This window comes from Lactuca virosa, chromosome 1, assembly GCF_052849685.1.
Source record: "Lactuca virosa cultivar CGN04683 chromosome 1, Lactuca_virosa_CGN04683_v6, whole genome shotgun sequence".
NCBI classification, from domain to species: Eukaryota; Viridiplantae; Streptophyta; class Magnoliopsida; order Asterales; family Asteraceae; genus Lactuca; species Lactuca virosa.
Window position 1 is genome coordinate 84,648,048 of NC_136426.1, and position 18,612 is coordinate 84,666,659.

Here is an 18,612-nt window from a genome sequence, read left to right on the forward strand (position 1 = left end):
AGTGTTTCGCTATGAAGGACCTTGGAGAAGCTGCCTATATCCTAGGGATAAGGATTTCGAGAAACAAGAGTAAAAGACTAATTGGACTTAGTCAAAGCACCAATGTGGACAAAGTGTTGAAAAGGTTCAACATGCATAACTCCAAGAAAGGAGAGTTACCCATCCAGAGTAACGCCAGATTAAGTAAGACACAAAGCCCTAATACTGAGGCTGAAATAGCAGAAATGAGTCGAATACCTTATGCTTCAGCTGTAGGATCGATCATGTATGCTATGACGTGTACTCGAACTGATGTAGCCTTTGCTTTGAGCATGGTTAGCAGGTATCAGGGGAACCCTGGCAAGGCACACTGGACTGCGGTAAAGAATATCCTCAAGTACCTACGGAGGACTAAGGACTGGGTCCTTACCCTCGGTGGCAGTGAGGACTTGAGAGTTGTAGGGTACAGTGATGCTAGCTTTCAGACTGACATGGATAATTTCCGCTCTCAGTCGGGCTGGGTCTTTACTCTAAACGGAGGGGCAATTACTTGGAAAAGTTCCAAGAAGGAGACAGTGGCTGATTCCACTTGTGAATCAGAGTATATAGCAGCAAGCGAGGCAGCAGAGGAGGCTATATGGCTAAAGAACTTCATCGGAGACCTTGGAGTTATACCAGCTATAAAGGAGCCAATGGAGATTTTTTGTGACAGCAATAGTGAGGTTGCCTTAGCCAAGGAACCAAGAGATCATGGGAGATCCAGACACATTGACAGAAAATATCACTTCATCAGACATCGAATAGAAGAAGGAATCCTCGTGGCAAAGAGGGTATCATCGGATGAGAACCCAGCAGATCCCCTCACGAAGGGACTGACTCGGGCTAAGCATCTCCAGCATGCTTGGAGCATAGGGCTGAAGGATGATATTAGTTTTAGTAGTTAGATAATCTTGAAATTTGTAAAATGTAATTGACATTTGATGATAAATAAAAGCTGTTATTTATGAGTAAAGTGTTGCTATCTCTTGTCAATCGTTTACTATTATTTCTTTTTGCATGTTTTGACTTCCAGAATAATTATGTTATGGTTTATATCATATTATTCAAACTCTCCATAGTCGGTCATATGTTGGAAGTAGATATGAATCAAGACTGTCATGGGTTGGCTTGTAGAGGTCTAAGATGTTAGACAAAGCGGGGCTACAGCACTCATGAATGCTCATAAGTTCTGAGTATTGGATTCAACCCACGCTCACTTGTATCACTTCATGGAATTTATCTCGAGTGATCGTGAGACGGTAATATCATATAAGTCTTCAAACCTAGAGATATGATTTGTTGCCTATGAGTTGGTTATGCATTGATTGCACGAAAACGCATTGGTAACTCGATGTTATAAACCGTGCCTTTGTGTGTAGTTTAACAAGTAGTAGAGCAAACATATGAGTCGAAGTTTATATGTTCCTTCTAGGATTAGAAGCGATATATGGGCCCCTCGATGATTTTGTTTTGACCTATGTACCGGGCCCGGTCAGAACTAAATTGATGTGTTCAGTTAAGTTCTATGTCAAACAAATCGGAAATCGGGAAACAAATGCTAGACAATAAGCAAGACCATGTTCCATGTATTTGTCCGGCTGATATCTAGAACAGAGGATTATATGACCACTTATCTAAAATGGCGCTTCATAGTTCAACAGAGTTTAAAGAGCTACGATTGCTGATCGGTTCCTGAAGTCATACTTGCAACTATAGTTATTAGACTTATCCAAGTGGGAGACTGTTGGATATAGTGTCTAAGTCCATAACTATATTTGGTATGTACTTGACCCGACGCGGCATGGTCCATTTGGGTTGCACTTCACCCGAACAATTTATGGATAATCGTTTGAGAATAGTATAAGTTATGATTTATTAGTATATTATAAGTCCTAATATATTAATATAAAATCATATTATTTAATTAGTATTGATCTATAATTAATCTAGAAATTTAGAGATCAAAAGTATGACTAATTAAATATGGGCTCTTGTATTTATATAGTGTGGGCTAATGCTTATTTGGAATGGGCTAGGCTTGCATGGAAAGTCCATGGATACTCCATGGAGCTTTAACCCATGGATCTCATGGAAATGAAAAGACATGGGTATTAGGGTTTACATGGATGTAACCCTAATCCACCACACTATATAAAGGAGGCTTTGGTTCTTGAAATCATACTAGTTGATATGTGTAAACTAAGAGGGCCGATTTCAAGAAGTTTGTGACTATTCTCTCAAGTTTCCAAGTTTATGGTGATTTGTGACTTCCATTTGAGGCATCCACATTATTGGTGCTAGGCTCTCAAACTCCAAGCAATCAACTACTACTACAAGGTAAGTAATTCTACTAGTTTTATTTGATTCAAGTACCCCATGCCATGCTAGTTAGGATAAGAACCTTGGAAAAATAATTATTTGCATGTATCTTAGTCAAATATAGATCCAAGGTTTCTAGGGTTGCATGTACACCAAAGGAGTGTTAGAATGCTGAAAACCCATCACTCATTTCCTCACAAGATCTCCTCTCCAAAGCTTTACGCACACAAGAATGAAACACCACATGAATTAGGGTTCTCTGAGCTCTCAAAGGACTGCAAAGAGGCCAAAGGAGGCTTATGCTTCCTTAAATAGGGTGCAAAACCTCGGGATTTAGGGTTTCATCTGCCAGCTCCTACTCGTCGAGTCCCAATATGGACTCGTCGAGTAGGTCACTTAACACGCGATCCCACCCCGCTGCTACTCGACGAGTAGGTCAACCAACTCGTCGAGTAGAGCTTCACCCAATAAATCTTATTTAAACAATACCTGAGAATCGGGGCGTTACATTGTGAGAAGAAGAGGAAGAAAGAGGACTTCAAGATAAGATTGTAGATCCAGGAACAACATCAGCTTCTCTTCACTTTCTGGTAATCAAGCCTCATACTTGACTTGTAGTTTCTTAGATCTCCTTGTGGTCATCTTTATGAGGTTTTGGGTCCAAGGAGCTTGATCCTTGGGACTTGGACGTCCCAAGTCGATTTACACACAGATCTGGAAGCTTGGAGGGTCCTCATGGCATAAAGGTGCCATCTTTATGGCCATGAGAACCCCAAGTATGAAATAAACCCTATTTTTGGTCCTTTGAGCATAAAAGTCCCATGCATGAACGTAAAGTTCATGACTTTACGCGTCATACCGATCTTATGAGCCTAGATCTACCTTCTGGATGAGTTTTGCACATCAGAAATCGAATTATTAGACTTGTACATGCATGGACTCGGCGAGTCGAGAGATGGTTCCCAAAATTGTTATGACTCAGAGGAACCCATTTAGTTCAGAAGGGATTTGGATGAGTCCAGGGAAGGGACTCATTGAAATGGACAAAGCCATGGATCTGGAAACCATGGGACTCGGCGAGTGCAGGAACGTACTCGGCGAGTCCAAGGCCATCTCCCAACTCATGAAGACGGACTCGACGAGTTGTTCATACAACTCGGCGAGTCAAAGACTAGACACGTTTGTATGATGAAGATAAACTCGACGAGTTAAGGAGGAACTCGACGAGTCAGATAAAGATTGTCCCAAGGTCATAGTTGTTGGATTAATGTCTAAGTCCATAACTATAATTGGTAAGACTTGACCCGACCCAGCATGGTCCATTTGGGTTGCATGGCATCATGCATTTGGATAGACTATAATGAGAGAAATAACACTTAAGGTTTGTTAATATATTATAAGTTATAATATATTAATAAGATTATTTAATTAGTATTGATCAAGAATTAATCTAGAATTAATTAAGTGATCAAAAGAAGACTAATTAAATATATGGGTTGATTGTGTAAATCACCCATACTTGTATAGTGGGCTAATGCTCCATGGATTGTCAAGTTGGGCTAAAACCCATAAGATGCTCCATGGATGCTCCATGGTATGTTTGAACCCATGGATCCAAGGAAATGGAAAGCCATGACAATTAGGGTTTACCCTAATTGTCACTAACTATATAAGCATCTTATTGTTGACAAAATCGGCCACTGGAGTGATAAGAAGGGCTAGCCGATTTTTATGAAGTGTGATGTTCTCTCAAGTTATTCCAAGTGTATTTGGTGTTGTGTGAACCATTTGAGGTGTCACACTTGGGGCACTAGGCACTCAAGCTTCATGAAGTCATTCTACATCAAAAGAGGTATGTATTCTAACTTGTTATATTTCATATGAATCAAAGTTTTGTATGCTAGTTAGTATAATACCTTGGATGTTCATATTTGCATGTATAATAGAGAAAAACATAGATCCAAGGTATTTAGGGTTGCATGTACACTTAGGAGTGTTAGAATGCTCAAAACCCAACAATGGTATCAGAGCCTAGGCTTGTTTTCAGTTATACTTGATGCAAAGTGCTGAAAAATGCTGAAAAAGTCGATTTTCGGGCTATCTGAGCACTGGACTCGCCGAGTCCACTGATGAACTCGCCGAGTCCATGAAGAAAATCATCCTACTCGTCGAGTAGGTTCATACACTCGACGAGTAGGAGCCCCTGACAGCATATCTTCGAGTTTTTTGGCTAGAAATGGACTAGGAACATTACCATAAGCTGTTTTTGAACCCATAAACCTGTTTTTGGTGTGGTAATGTTCATTCTAATCCAATTTCAAAGATAATTGTCAATAGATTCATGTTTTGTATTAGTTTAATGGTTAGTCTGATTACATGAAAAAGTTTGATTAAATTATCTTGTTCTTATGAGTTTCTTAGATTAATAGAAAAATTATTAGAAATTGTTGTTTTCAATCCATTTTAATCAAAGATATGATTCTAAAATGTGTTTGTGTAACTTGTCCTCAAGTTACATGAAAAGTCACATTAAAGTTTCTTAAAACTCATAAAAGTTGGCAAATGTTACAAAATGAAGAGTCTTGTCTTCATTGAATGACTTTATGACTCCATAACTTGTCCTCAAGTTATGGAGGTTCAAGAGTCACTTCATTAAGTAATAAAATGTGTAACCTTAATTAGTTCCATAAGTTACAAAAATAAAGAAAAGTTACATTCTTTTATTAGTTTAAAGTCTTCCATAACTTGTCCTCAAGTTATGGAACTTGAAGAGTTTTTTAATTAAAACTACTTTAAACACATAAGTTATGGAATTAATTAGTTTTGAATATTTTCAAAACTTGCCCTCAAGTTTTGGAATATGTAAAGTTTCCCTCAAGAATACTTTAATTCCAAGTTAAGCCCTTAGAGTTTTAAAAGTTAAAATTCAACCCTTATACTTTATAATATTATAAGTTAATAATATATATATATATATATATATATATATATATATGTATAAGAGCAAGTCAGTCTTACCATTAGTAGGCCTCATTCACGAAGCCGGTCTATAAGGGGGTATAAGGTTGTTGCCTATAAAATGGCAGCTTAGGAAAATGTGAATAAGGTGCTAACCCATGAAATTACACTTTGCACTTTGATTAAGTCGGTTAGTGGAGCGCGTGTGGTTTACCGGCACACTAGCTTGATTTAACAAGGTAGGCAAAGGGTTTCTTAAAGTTTATCATAGGCCGGTGGAGCGTGTGTGGTTTACCGGCACATTGGTTGGGTGATAAACATTTAAGAGTACCAAGTAATTTGCATGGTTACTTCACACCTTGTTTTGTGATCCTCGGCATCCCAGTCATAAAACCTGAAGGGCACACTCGAGATTGAAACATGCCATTGAAAAGTTCAATGAATCTCGAAAGATCTAGGAGTTTCAAATCCAAGTAAAAACCTAATTAAATTATTTTGTTTTTCATGGTGGAAATTGGTAAATCGTCATTTACCTACCTTCAACTATTTTATAACTCGGATTACGGCATCCCTCTTCCAGTTATAAATAGGTTGTTGGATCCTAGCCTTAATATTTCATATTGGGTGTTATATTAAGGACTTTAGATCAACTATCTTGAATATCTCCCAAAAGATGTCTAGTTCAGACATCTATGATCTTCCCAAATCTCTTGGAACTTTACTTCCTCCACCTCCTCCAATTATTCTCCCTAACCCACAAGTTCAAGGTCACTCAAGCCCTAATGGCAAGCAAGGTCTATGTGTGATCACATCTTAGAGATGAAGTCACATATTGACAAGTCGGGATAGTTGGGTGTCAAAGTCTTGAGAAAGTTGGATGTTCAATCACTTTCTAAGTCACATAATGAGTTCCTTTGGGACTACTATGAAACAGACTATGACATGAACCTTAATGATCATATCTATTTGCTTGGTGCTGCTGAATCAGCAATGATTTGGAACGATAGTAAAGCAAATTTGATTATAAGATCAACTTCCCAAAAACTTTATGGACAGTGACAATGGTGACACTGGAAATCCAGAAAAAGCATTCTCTTCCCAATGGAAAGGGATTGGCCATAGTCAACCCGGTTGACCAAATGGTAAAGAGAAAGGCTAAGTCTGAGATAGTCCCATTACCAAAGGGTCCATATGTTTATTTTGCCAAAGGAAGGGGCATTGATTGCAAAGCTGCCAAATTTACCTAAGGATGTTAAAGTCAATAAGTTTGACTCTACATCAGGTAGAGCCCATTATCTAACTCTGTTAAGTTCTATTCTGAGATCCTCATTACATGATGTGACTGGGTCACATGTTGATGTTTTAAGAATCAAAGAATAGAGAGAAATCTTAAAGGAAGTATATGCTGATTCTGATCGCGCAGGTGGATTTCGATCGCATCAGAATTTTGAGCAGTTGCTTAAGAAGTTATGATATATTGCTAAGGAATAGATAACAATAATTTTCCATGTGGATTGTAAGGATAAGTTTTTCCGCAAAGTTTTAAAATAAAAGAAAATTGTTTAATTTTATTTATTTGAAGTATCCTTACAATGGCATTTGTGGAAAATTGCTGCTTATATGATTCCACTGACAGCAATATTGGAAAATGGATTTGATTCTTTCATTTGTGGTAGTGTCTAAATTTACCAAATCAGGAAAGTTCCTCATCGCCCAAGTTTCAATTGGACCGAAACTTGGAATCATACAATTTGAATAGTATGATGAATGAGAACTTTCAAGCATTGGAAAATCAAGACTAATTACTTGTTCACATAGATATGTGAGTCAAGTAAAGGACTAAAGGGATCGAGTACACATTCTTGTGCACTGGTCATGTCCACCACAAAGCTCGTTAAGACTATTCGTCATGATTTACTAAAGTTTAGTAAATATGGTTATACTTACAAGTTTAAGTATAATTTTGAAACATTGGAAAAAGTCTCAATGTATGGAAGAACGAATGAGAAGAATCAAATTAGGCAGAAAGATAAAAGTTTCTCAAATCTGAAAAGATGGGAGAGTACTTTAGTATCATGTTTTGTGATCATCTTAATGATTAAAGAACCACATCACAATTGGTCTTCTAAGGACATCTTAGTGCATTATTATGACTAAGAAGAGGAGTTATGAATTGTTGAAATGGTTAAATCGAGAAGATGAGTCATACTTCGTTTCAAAATAAGTCTTAGAGTCATACTCCAAGACTGTAAGTTGAGTGACATATCTAAAGAAAGGTTTAAAACACTTGTCAAATGGAAGAGTAAAAGTGTCCTACTCTTGTACATTTTAAATTGGTAAGTTGTGATGTTTTGGGTTAAACAAAGACCAACTAAGGCCAAGTGTGTGAATTGTTTGTCTTGATAAAGAAGTTGCACTATCTCTTGAATATTTGGCAAGATAGTCTTATATGTCAAGAGGACAGTGGGAGTCTTAGAGATTCTGAAAGCTTCAAGGTCTAATCAAGAATAAAAACCTGTAGTTTAACACTAGAACACGACGTGAGGTTTATAACCTATCGTGTTGAGATATTTCTATTTCTGTGCCCATTCTAGTTAAAGTTGGCTTTGCATATGAGTTCTTAGAGTTCTCAGTTGGTTGCATAACAACTTGGAAGCAATGGCAGGCCCTGTACTGCCAGGTGGCGAGAAGTTAAGATAGCACAAGTTCAATCCATATGAGTTTGGATTTGTCACTAACCTAGTCTTGTGATTATGGTTTTGACAAATTCACGTGGATAAGAACACATACACCATAAAATCTAAGGGTCATAAGGTTTCTCTCCGATTCATGAAAATGATGGTGGGGAAAACACTTCCATCAAGTAGATTTAAAGCAGATGGCAAAAGGTCTAAACAATTGAGACTATGATTACGACATCCCTTTTCATAGTTCTGAAATTGTTTAGACACACATGCATGCTATCTAAGGAAATGTGTTTTATCAAAGCAATCTCGTACCAGAAGTCTGAACTTGGGTAAGAAAGTCAATAAAGTATTGATTTCTAGAAGTCCAGTTGATTTCTAAGTACATGTCAAAGCTAGTGGGAGCATAAGTGTTATGCTAATAATCATCATGTTAGTGGGAGCATGATAATTATTGTTAGTGTTGCAAGTTAGCAATGTTAATTATAGAAAACAAAAGTTTCAATTCGTGAAGTTGCAAGGGTTGAAAAAGTTGTTTTGCTATAATTAAGGGAGAGGATATACTTCATTTCAGTTCTAAAGGCTTAGATTGATACCTTAATCATCTTTAGTCAAGAATATATATATATATATATATATATATATATATATATATATATATATATATATATATATATGAATTTCATGTTGGATTGGTTCAACTTAAGGAAATTCCATATATTGCATTCTCAAAATTCGATTATGATTATGGCATCCCTCTTCATAGTCAAATTTAGAGAACATGGCAAATAAATTTTTTTTGTAGCAAAAGACTGGTCTAGAATCATGTCTTTATGTGAGACATCATGAATCGTGTCCCATTTGCTTTGGGTACAGGATCGATTGCATGTGCTATAATATTTGTCCTTTCTAAATTTTCCAAATGCCCAGAGGCATTAAGAAGGGAAAAGGTCTAGAATTGGATATGACTAAAAGGATTAAGCAATTATCGAGGACAATCTAAGGTTTACCAAAGATTGGTTGCTCAAGGACAGTTGGAAGTATATTGTTAATATTGGAAGGACCATATTGACATATTCTGAAAAGAGGCATCTCTTGTTCAGAAGTGATAGTCAAAATGAGAATATGGAGTTGTCTCCATAGGTGGAAGTTCACTGTGTAAGATTAGAAAACTTAATGCAAGAAGCATGTTCAAAGCAATGTACCTTGAATATGAGACTTAGTTTCCATGGAGTTGAACTCCATTGGAATACCTTATAATTATTGTTGACAAGTCTTTGTAACTTTGTACACTTTCAGTACAAGAGGTCAGTGCATATAAGTTTAAAATCTAAACAAATTTCGATAAATGATAGGAATTTGGAATTCTTACATTTTTTGATAAGGATTTGGGAGTGTGAAAAGAGAATCATTGAAAGTATGCTCAATCGATCGAGTTCACAAAGTAAAGATCATAGACAAACATAGAGTGCATACTTGGTGTATGGCAAAGCTATTGTTTAAGAAAAACATAGTGTACATGCTTGGAGCATGGGACAACTAGTGTTTTTTAATTCAAGTATAAAGTTGATAAAACCGAAACAATGAAATAATGAGTAATCAGTATGGTGATAAATAAAAGTGTCTTACTTATATTCATAGGTTTTGATACCATATTGGATTCAATTATTCTTGTGTTTCATTTTGCATGTTTTGACTTCCAGAGTAAACTAGGTTATTCTTCCCGAATGACTAAGTTATTCAAACCATCCACAGTCGGTCATATGTTGGAAGTAGATATGAATCAAGATTGTCATGGGTTGGCTTGTAGAGGTCTAAGATGTTGGACAAAGTTGTGCTACAACGCTCATGAGTGCTCATAAGTTCTGAGTATTGGATTCAACCCACGCTCATTTGAATCACTTCATGGATTTTATCACGAGTGATCATGAGACGATAATATCTTATATTCTTAAAACCTAGAGATATGAGTTGTTACTATGAGTTGGTTATACATTGATTGCACGAAAACGCATTGGTAACTCGATGTTATAAAACGTGCCTTTGTGTATGATTCAACAAGTAGTAGAACAAGCCATATGAGTCGAAGTTTATCCATTCCTTTTACCTTCGGGATAAAAGCGATATCTGTGGGCCCCTCGATGATTTAGCGATGACACATGTGAGTGCTTGGCCAAGCCAGGACTGATTGATTTGTTCAATCAGTCAGTCATAATAAATCGGAAATTGGGAAACAGCAAATGGACAGAGAGAATGATTGATAATCCATGTCTCAGTCCATATGATATCTAGAATGGAGGAATATATGATCACTTATCTAATGGACAAGTCATTGACAAAGGTCAGAGATCATCGACAAGGTCAGAGTTCGACGGAAGCTTTTGAGAGCTACGATTGCCAGTCGGTTCTTGAAGTCATACGCAATAATAGTTTTAGACTTATCCAAGTGGGAGACTGTTGGATTAATGTCTAAGTCCATAATTATAATTGGTAAGACTTGACCCGGCCCGACATGGTCCATTTGGGTTGCATGACATCATGCATTTGGATAGACTATAATGAGAGAAATAACACTTAAGGTTTGTTAATATATTATAAGTTATAATATATTAATAAGATTATTTAATTAGTATTGATCAAGAATTAATCTAGAATTAATTAAGTGATCAAAAGAAGACTAATTAAATATATGAGTTGATTGTGTAAATCACCCATACTTGTATAGTGGGCTAATGCTCCATGGATTGTCAAGTTGGGCTAAAACCCATAATATGCTCCATGGATGCTCCATGGTATGTTTGAACCCATGGATCCAAGGAAATGGAAATCCATGACAATTAGGGTTTACCCTAATTGTCACTAACTATATAAGCATCTTATTGTTGATAAAATCGGCCACTAGAGTGATAAGAAGGGCTAGCCGATTTTTATGAAGTGTGATGTTCTATCAAGTTATTCCAAGTGTATTTGGTGTTGTGTGAACCATTTGAGGTGTCACACTTGGGGCACTAGGCACTCAAGCTTCATGAAGTCATTCTACATCAAAAGAGGTATGTATTCTAACTTGTTATATTTCATATGAATCAAAGTTTTGTATGCTAGTTAGTATAATACCTTGGATGTTCATATTTGCATGTATAATAGAGAAAAACATAGATCCAAGGTATTTAGGGTTGCATGTACACTTAGGAGTGTTAGAATGCTCAAAACCCAACAATAGTTGAAGGAGAACTCATCAAGTTTTTGCTAAACTCGACGAGTGGAGACGAGTTGGGGATTGATGAAAGGATTGGGACTCGGCGAGTTGGCGGGCCAACTCGACGACTCCGGTCAACTGGAAAGTTGACTTTGACCAGGATGTGGACTTTAGCCAGGGGTAAAATGGTCAATTTACCCTAAGGATAGTTGTCGGTTTCTGACTAAGTGTCATTGTGGAAATTATAGCCGAAGAGTCGCCGAAGCAGCAGTCAGATATTTCCACTTAGTGTTCAGCAGCCAGTTACACGAGGTGAGTTTTCTTCCAGTAGGAATGGGTCTACGGCCACAATGCCGGCCCGTTTAAGTTGTAGAGTATGTCGGGGTAAGCCCGATGCCAGGGTTAGCCCGATGCAGTTTATATGTTCCGGACCTCGGTCCGATGCCGGGGCGGTCCCGAGAAGTAGTTATGTATGCCTGATGTCTTTGTGATTCATGCATGTTTACGTTTTAAGTGTTATGTGTTCCGGGGTAAGCCCGATGTATGCTAGTTATATGTTATGATTATGTGTTCCGGGCGTCGGTCCGATGCCGGCGAAATCCCGATGCAGATTATATGTTTATAATATATGTTATGCTGTGTATATGTCGGGGTAAGCCCGATGCCGGGGTGAGCCCGATGCCCGATGCGGTCGGATGCCGGGGTGAGCCCGATGTCGGGCAGGAGTCCGATGCCGGGTAAGCCGATGCTGGGATTCGTCCCGATGTAGTTGGGAGTAGTCCTAGAGTTATGTGCTTGGTATATGCTATGTGTGGTAGTTTGGGGGAGCTCACTAAGCTTTGTGCTTACAATTTTCAGTTTTGGTTTCAGGTACTTCTACTAGCAAAGGGAAGGGCTCAGGATGATCGCATGGCACACACCACAGTCTTCAGCCTGGGAGTTTTATTCTGATGTTTTGATATGACATTTGACATGAGATTTGACATGTGATAGATATTATGAGATTTTGAAACACATAGTTTATGAATTTCACACTTTGGTATTGAATGATGGTTTTAACAATGTTTTAAAAAAACGAAATTTTTGGGTGGTATTTTAGGGATGTTTCAATATTATTCTTTAAAATGAATACTCTGATTTTCAAATAAGCATAAATAAAATTTTTAAAATGACCACGAATTTGGGGATGTCACACAATACCTCTTCCCCTCATCAACCTCCATTGCCCATATTGTCCCTTGCAAACCCTAATCCCCATTGGTGGTGTTTTGAGCTCATTTTTGGTGTTGTTGTCCACTCTTAAAAGAAGGACGCCATTGAAAAGCAATGAAGAAACTCCAAGCTTGGTAGATAGATCTGAGTTCTACACTACTTGAGTAACCTCCAGAAGGTATAAAGCTCTGAACTTGTTGGTTATTTCTTTAGATCTTGTTAGATGTGGATTTTTGTGTTATTAGCCCCATAATATTGGTCCATTTGGGTAGAAGCTACTTTAGACCAAATGAGTTGTCCTTTTGGATGTTTTAGAGTGCCTAGAGTGATAAAAAGGGATATTGGCCCTTCTTTTCCTACCATGCAAAGGTTATGATGTCTTAATGGGTTAAGAAGTTAGGGTTTTAAGATTTAGACACTTGATAGCCATGCAAGATCATAAAGTTGGAAACTTTATGATTTAGAACATTATTTGGGATTAGATATGGGCTTTGGATGAAATGACTTAATAGATTAAGCATTTATTAGAAGGACAAGTTGGCAGGTGCGTATGCTGGGCGTACCTTATGGTAAGCTGCATGTACCTAGTCGAGACCCCGCTTTTCTGGCCGAGTGAAATGCATCATGCTGGGTATAATAGTTGAGTACGTCGGGCATACTCAGCCTGAGTTAACTCGGTTGAATTTTTAACCTTTGAACTTGACCAGGATTTTGACCAAGTTTGACTTAGTGGTATTTTGGGTATTTTGAGCTGTAGATTGAGATTTGGTCACTATTTGTTGTAAAGGTGATCAGTAGAGTTCATATTCAGAGCAGCGTGTTGTTCAGTTATTTCGTCAGACTGTGAGGTGAGTTTTTTTCACTATACTTGTGGGTTGAAAGCACCAAGGCCGGCCCACTGGATTTTGTATCCTGATATATTAGATTGATGTTATGTTGAGTATGTGTTAGACTGGTAGATCTGTATGATTACCTGTATTCCCTAAGTATGCGTTAGATTGGTAGATATGTATGATTACCTGTGTTGCTAGTTATTGATTGCTATTGTATATATGTCGACATGTTATGGTTTGTTAGGTTGAGGCGGTCCTGCTTTGTGCTGAATGCCAAGATACTCGGGGCGGTCCGGATAGAATGAAGTCCTGCGAGGCGGTCCAGTCAGGCCTAAGGCCCAGAGAGCGGTCCAGATAGACTATAGGCCATGCGAGGCGGTCCAGTTAGGCTGAAGGCTCATATATGCGTGCTGTTATTTGTATTGGTTGTGTGTGGTAGTTTGGGAGAACTCACTAACCGTTGGCTTACGGTTTAAGTTTTATGTTTCAGGTACTTCAGATGATCGTAGGAAAGCAAATGCGTGATCATGCACATCCTTCTGGTTTTATGTTATTGAATTTTGGAGATATTCTGATTTGTGATTATTGCTTTTGAGAACAATGTTTTGTAAACAAATATGGTTTTTGGTTGGGTTTTAAAAATGAAAATTTTACCTTTATTTTTAGGATGTTACAGATGTGGTAATGTAGGCTTATTAAAAATACCGGCTAAAACTTTGGAAAAACTTTTTTTTGGCCGGTTTCGCAGATTTATGCAATATCTCTTATTTTTTTTCGTTAATTTTGTCAACATATTAATTTTTTTCTGAAGATTACCCTATTTTTTAACTAATAACAAAAATATTGAAATTTTTCTGAAAATTACCCTTGAATTAATATATATATATATATATATATATATATATATATATATATATATATATATTATTAACAAAACATTTATAAAATTAAAACATTTTTTAATAAATAAAAGAAACTACCGTTGTTAGCTAATTTCTAGTAATGAAAAAATAAACTAAGTACTTCCTTCTTGCTTTATTTGCATTGTTGTTATTGTTATGGTGAGATGCATTTTATGGATGTTTCTTTCATGTTGATGTTCTAAGGGAGGAGGGAGTCCTTCCCTCCCAACCCTCTCAACCCACTGTCACATTAGCATTTCTCTATTCTCTCTCTTCTATCTTTCCCAACCCACAACACATGGAAATCATATCTTTCCCAACCCACTCAACTCACTTAATTTTTTATTTTAAAATAAACACAAACTAATAAAAATTATACAAAACTAATTTACATAATATTAAAAATATACAAAATAAGTTAAAAACTAATTAAATAATATAAAAAATTGATTTGGTACAAGTTTTGATGCATAATGTACAAGTGATTATTGCATGAGTTGAAAATGATATACAGGTTAACGAAGCCGCATATATAACCCACTCAACCCAAAATATTGAAACCACTCAAGAAGGTGTCCTAACTTGGAGGTACCGCCGGTACCTCCCTTACCCTCCTCCCTAAGTACCATATAACCTTCATATCTTACTTGCTAACAACTATTGGCTAAAACACATCTATTGAGAGTGAAAAGTGAATATTTAAAGGCGATCTTCATAAAAGTCTCGGTAATTTTCAAAAAAGTTCTAATATTTTGATTTAAAAAAAAACAAAACAAGATAACAACTAAATCTGCAGAACCGACCAAAATAATTTATTCAAATTTTAACCATGTTTTTCTATAAATAAAATTTAGTTTAAGATTTTTCATAAACTAGATTCAATATAAGAGTTTTTTTTTTTTTTTTTTTTTTTTTTTTTTTTTTTTTAATTTCAGTCGAAAACGTGGTTATGTGGTAAAAACACCAGCCTACCGATATGGTATTTTATTGAATAGCTCTATTTTTAATATATCATTGATGACTGTGTCCGTCTGAAAAAGAAAGTCACAATACATATTTAAATCAACGGATAACATAATAATAAAATTGTTTTTGATATTCATAAATCATAATCAACCAAGTGTAGATGTAGTGATCGGTATACAGTCATTCTTTTTAAACGAGATTTTGTACTTCTAGATTGAATACAAACAAAAAATATATTTTTTTTTAAAATTCCAATCACAAATAATTATTCTATTTTGCATCTGCTGACGAATCTTTTACTATTTTGTTAATGTCCAAAGAGAACCCCCCAAAATTGTAGCATAATAAAATCCCCCCAATTCAATTTTAGTTTGTCATATTTTGTTCTTAGTTTTGTTATCTTCTCCATAGTTTACAAGTGGCTTCAAAACCATCCAAGTTTACATAAAGACATCACTCGATCCAAAATTTGCCAACTACAAATCCACATGCATTATTAAGCTTAATTTATGTTTATTTTTGTTTATAATATGACTATCATGGTTTTAAAGTATTTTAGGTGACAGAAAAAAAACAATTATCACACTGTCAACAAAAATGTCTTTTTCATATTATTTGTTAAGGTAGTATTTTATTTAATATATAACACACTTATATTTATTTATGTGTTTTAATATTCCATTTTCATTACTTTGTATTGCAATATCATATTTTTTGTAATTAAAATATTATATTTCTAAATTTTTTACTCATTTAGATTAGTAAAAAATATTTTGTAGTTAGATGATATTATTATAATTTAATAGTCCCTTCAAAGTATCTTGTAAATGAGCCATGCAATATTTATTTAGTATAAAATCGTATATTAAATAAACTTCATCATAAAAAACATAGTAAAACTCGTCATCAATCTGATCATTTTGGACTCCAATGGTAGTATAGTGATCGGAAATATTGAAGACACCCAATTAAGGCTCTATCATAACTAAATAATTAAGTGCGGTTCTGATCTTAACACATAATTTAAGAGCTTTTAACTATGAATCAATTTAAATAATAAAACCTGATTAGTAAGAAAAAGGAAAATGTTCAAAAATAAATAAGGAAAAGGGAAGTTTATGCATCAAAATCAATGTGTCACACGTTTCGTAAAGATTCTTATGAATAAAAAGACAAACTTAATTTGGAAATTAACTCGTACAAACAAGAGTTTTTGTATATATAGTAAAACTTTCTAAAAAGTAATTGTTTGCCGGATAAGAAAGATAAATATAGATTCGTATATATTTTTTGAACAGTAGACCCCACCCCAACCTATGACATTGAAATTTGGGTCAATTCCATTTTGAAATTTTAATACCAAGTGATCATCGTTATGTCTCCTTGGTGATGGTATAGTACATTAATATGATCAATGAATGGAGATCCAATATACACCTATATATATATAAGAATGTTCACTTCTTATATCTACCATTGATCATAAAAGTGATTCAAAAACTCTTGTGATTATGAACACTCTCTCCCAAGTCTATGAGGATGGCACCACCTTCTCTCACAATATCATCCCTCTTGACTTTGAATCAATCGATGGGGTCCCGGAATCCCATCTATGGTCTCAGTCCGATGAATCACATCAAAAGATTCAAACCAACAACCCTCGTGATTCATTGATTCCAGTTATCGACCTCTCCGATCCTTGTGCAATAGATCTCATTGGTCAAGCATGTAAAACTTGGGGCATGTTTCAAGTCATTAACCATGGAGTACCCTTGGAGTTGGTAAAAAAGGTCGAGTTTGAAGCACGAAGGCTTTTTGCTCTCACGACTCATGAAAAGCGCAAAGTGTTGAGATCACCAACTGGAGCAACGGGCTATGGTTTGCCTAGGATATCGCCGTTCTTCGCGAAGTGTATGTGGCATGAAGGATTCACCATCATGGGTTCTTGTGTTGATGATGCTAAGGTTCTTTGGCCACATGATTACCAAAGATTTTGGTAAGTTTGACTTTTGACTAAAAGTTTTCAACTTTTCATGCAAATTCATGCACGTATATGTGATGTAATGCTTCATAAAATATGCATTTTTTTCAGGGGTGTAAAATTAGAATTACATTTTTTTTTGTGGAACGGCAGCTACTAATCTATATATTAATTACATGCATTTAAATGGTACCAAACTTTGTACTATTATTCTATTAAAATAATATATATTTTTTTACTGAATGTTACATCAAAACTATAAATATTTTCATTATAAAGAGTTTAATTAAACAGATGATCATCTCTTTGTTTTCTTCATTGTCATATATAATCATTTATCTCAATTTTCAAACACAAGTGGCCCTTGTTTTGTCATTAGTTAAAACAAACTACTAATATTCCGATCTTAATAAATTTACTTTTTTATGTATAATATATTTGTAACAAATATGGAAAGCCACACACATACAATATATGTTATAGACTATATATGTAATCATTTACATCGAACCGATTTATCTATTTCATCATAAATTCATATCAATACAATATATAACACCTATCTAGCTAGCTACTTATAAATGAAAACAATCAACGTATGCAACACCGATTAATTGTGCATCATATTCATTATTTTATGATCTGTTGTTGCCTTGTATTTTGTACATTAATTAATGCTTACATCACTAATGAATTTGTTTACTTGATGAATATTGTAGTGACACCATGGATGATTACCAAAACCAAATGAAACTACTTGCCCACAAACTCTTACTTCTAAGCCTTCAAACATTAGATGTAACACAAGAAGAAATAAATTGGGCAACTTCAACTCATGGCTCTAATGGTGCACTTCAACTTAATTCATACCCATCGTGCCCTAATCCTAGTCGCACCCTTGGTCTTGCACCTCACACAGATTCCCTCCTCTTAACCATTTTGAACCAATATGGTATAACAGGTTTAGAGATCTTTGTTGAAGGGTTAGGGTGGAGTCCTGTGTCTCCCATTGAAGGTGCATTTGTGGTGAATGTAGGTGACCTTTTGCATATATTCTCTAACGCAAAATTTCCAGTTGTTTATCATCGAGCCATGGTGAATCAGTCAAAGCACAGAATATCGGTTGCTTACTTTTATGGACCTCCGATTGAGTCTACATTGGCTCCTTTGTCTAATTATCAAGACCCTTGTTTCAGATCTTTGCTTGTGAAAGAGTATATAAGATTGAAAGCCACATATAACGATAAGGCTCTATCCTTGATTCGAATATAAGTTTCTTTTTTAATTTGTCACAGTTTTACATGTAATTTGGCCAATAAAGTGAAATAAGAATGTTTCAAGGGAAATAAATGTTGGTATATTTCCGAATATTATCTTCTGCAGCATGTTTTTCTATAATTGATCATATCTGATTTTATTTATTTAATATCCGCAGAAAACACTCTTTTTTATATATAGTAGAAACAGTCATATAATATCCAACCTTTAGATTTAAGTTAACTTACTATTAATCTTTTTATTAAAAGGTTTTTCTTTTTTCTTT

The 18,612-nt window shown here is 35.6% G+C and overlaps 1 protein-coding gene across 1 annotated transcript; it reads left to right on the forward strand.

Annotated features, from left to right (window-relative positions):
* Positions 1-16,461: 16,461 nt before the first annotated feature.
* Positions 16,462-18,439, forward strand: LOC145149750 (gibberellin 3-beta-dioxygenase 1-like). The gene is made up of 2 exons (XM_079075231.1): positions 16,462-17,084; positions 17,789-18,439. Exons 1-2 carry the CDS (start codon positions 16,600-16,602, stop codon positions 18,339-18,341), a joined length of 1,038 nt encoding a protein of 345 aa, XP_078931357.1. The 5' UTR covers positions 16,462-16,599; the 3' UTR covers positions 18,342-18,439.
* Positions 18,440-18,612: the final 173 nt, after the last annotated feature.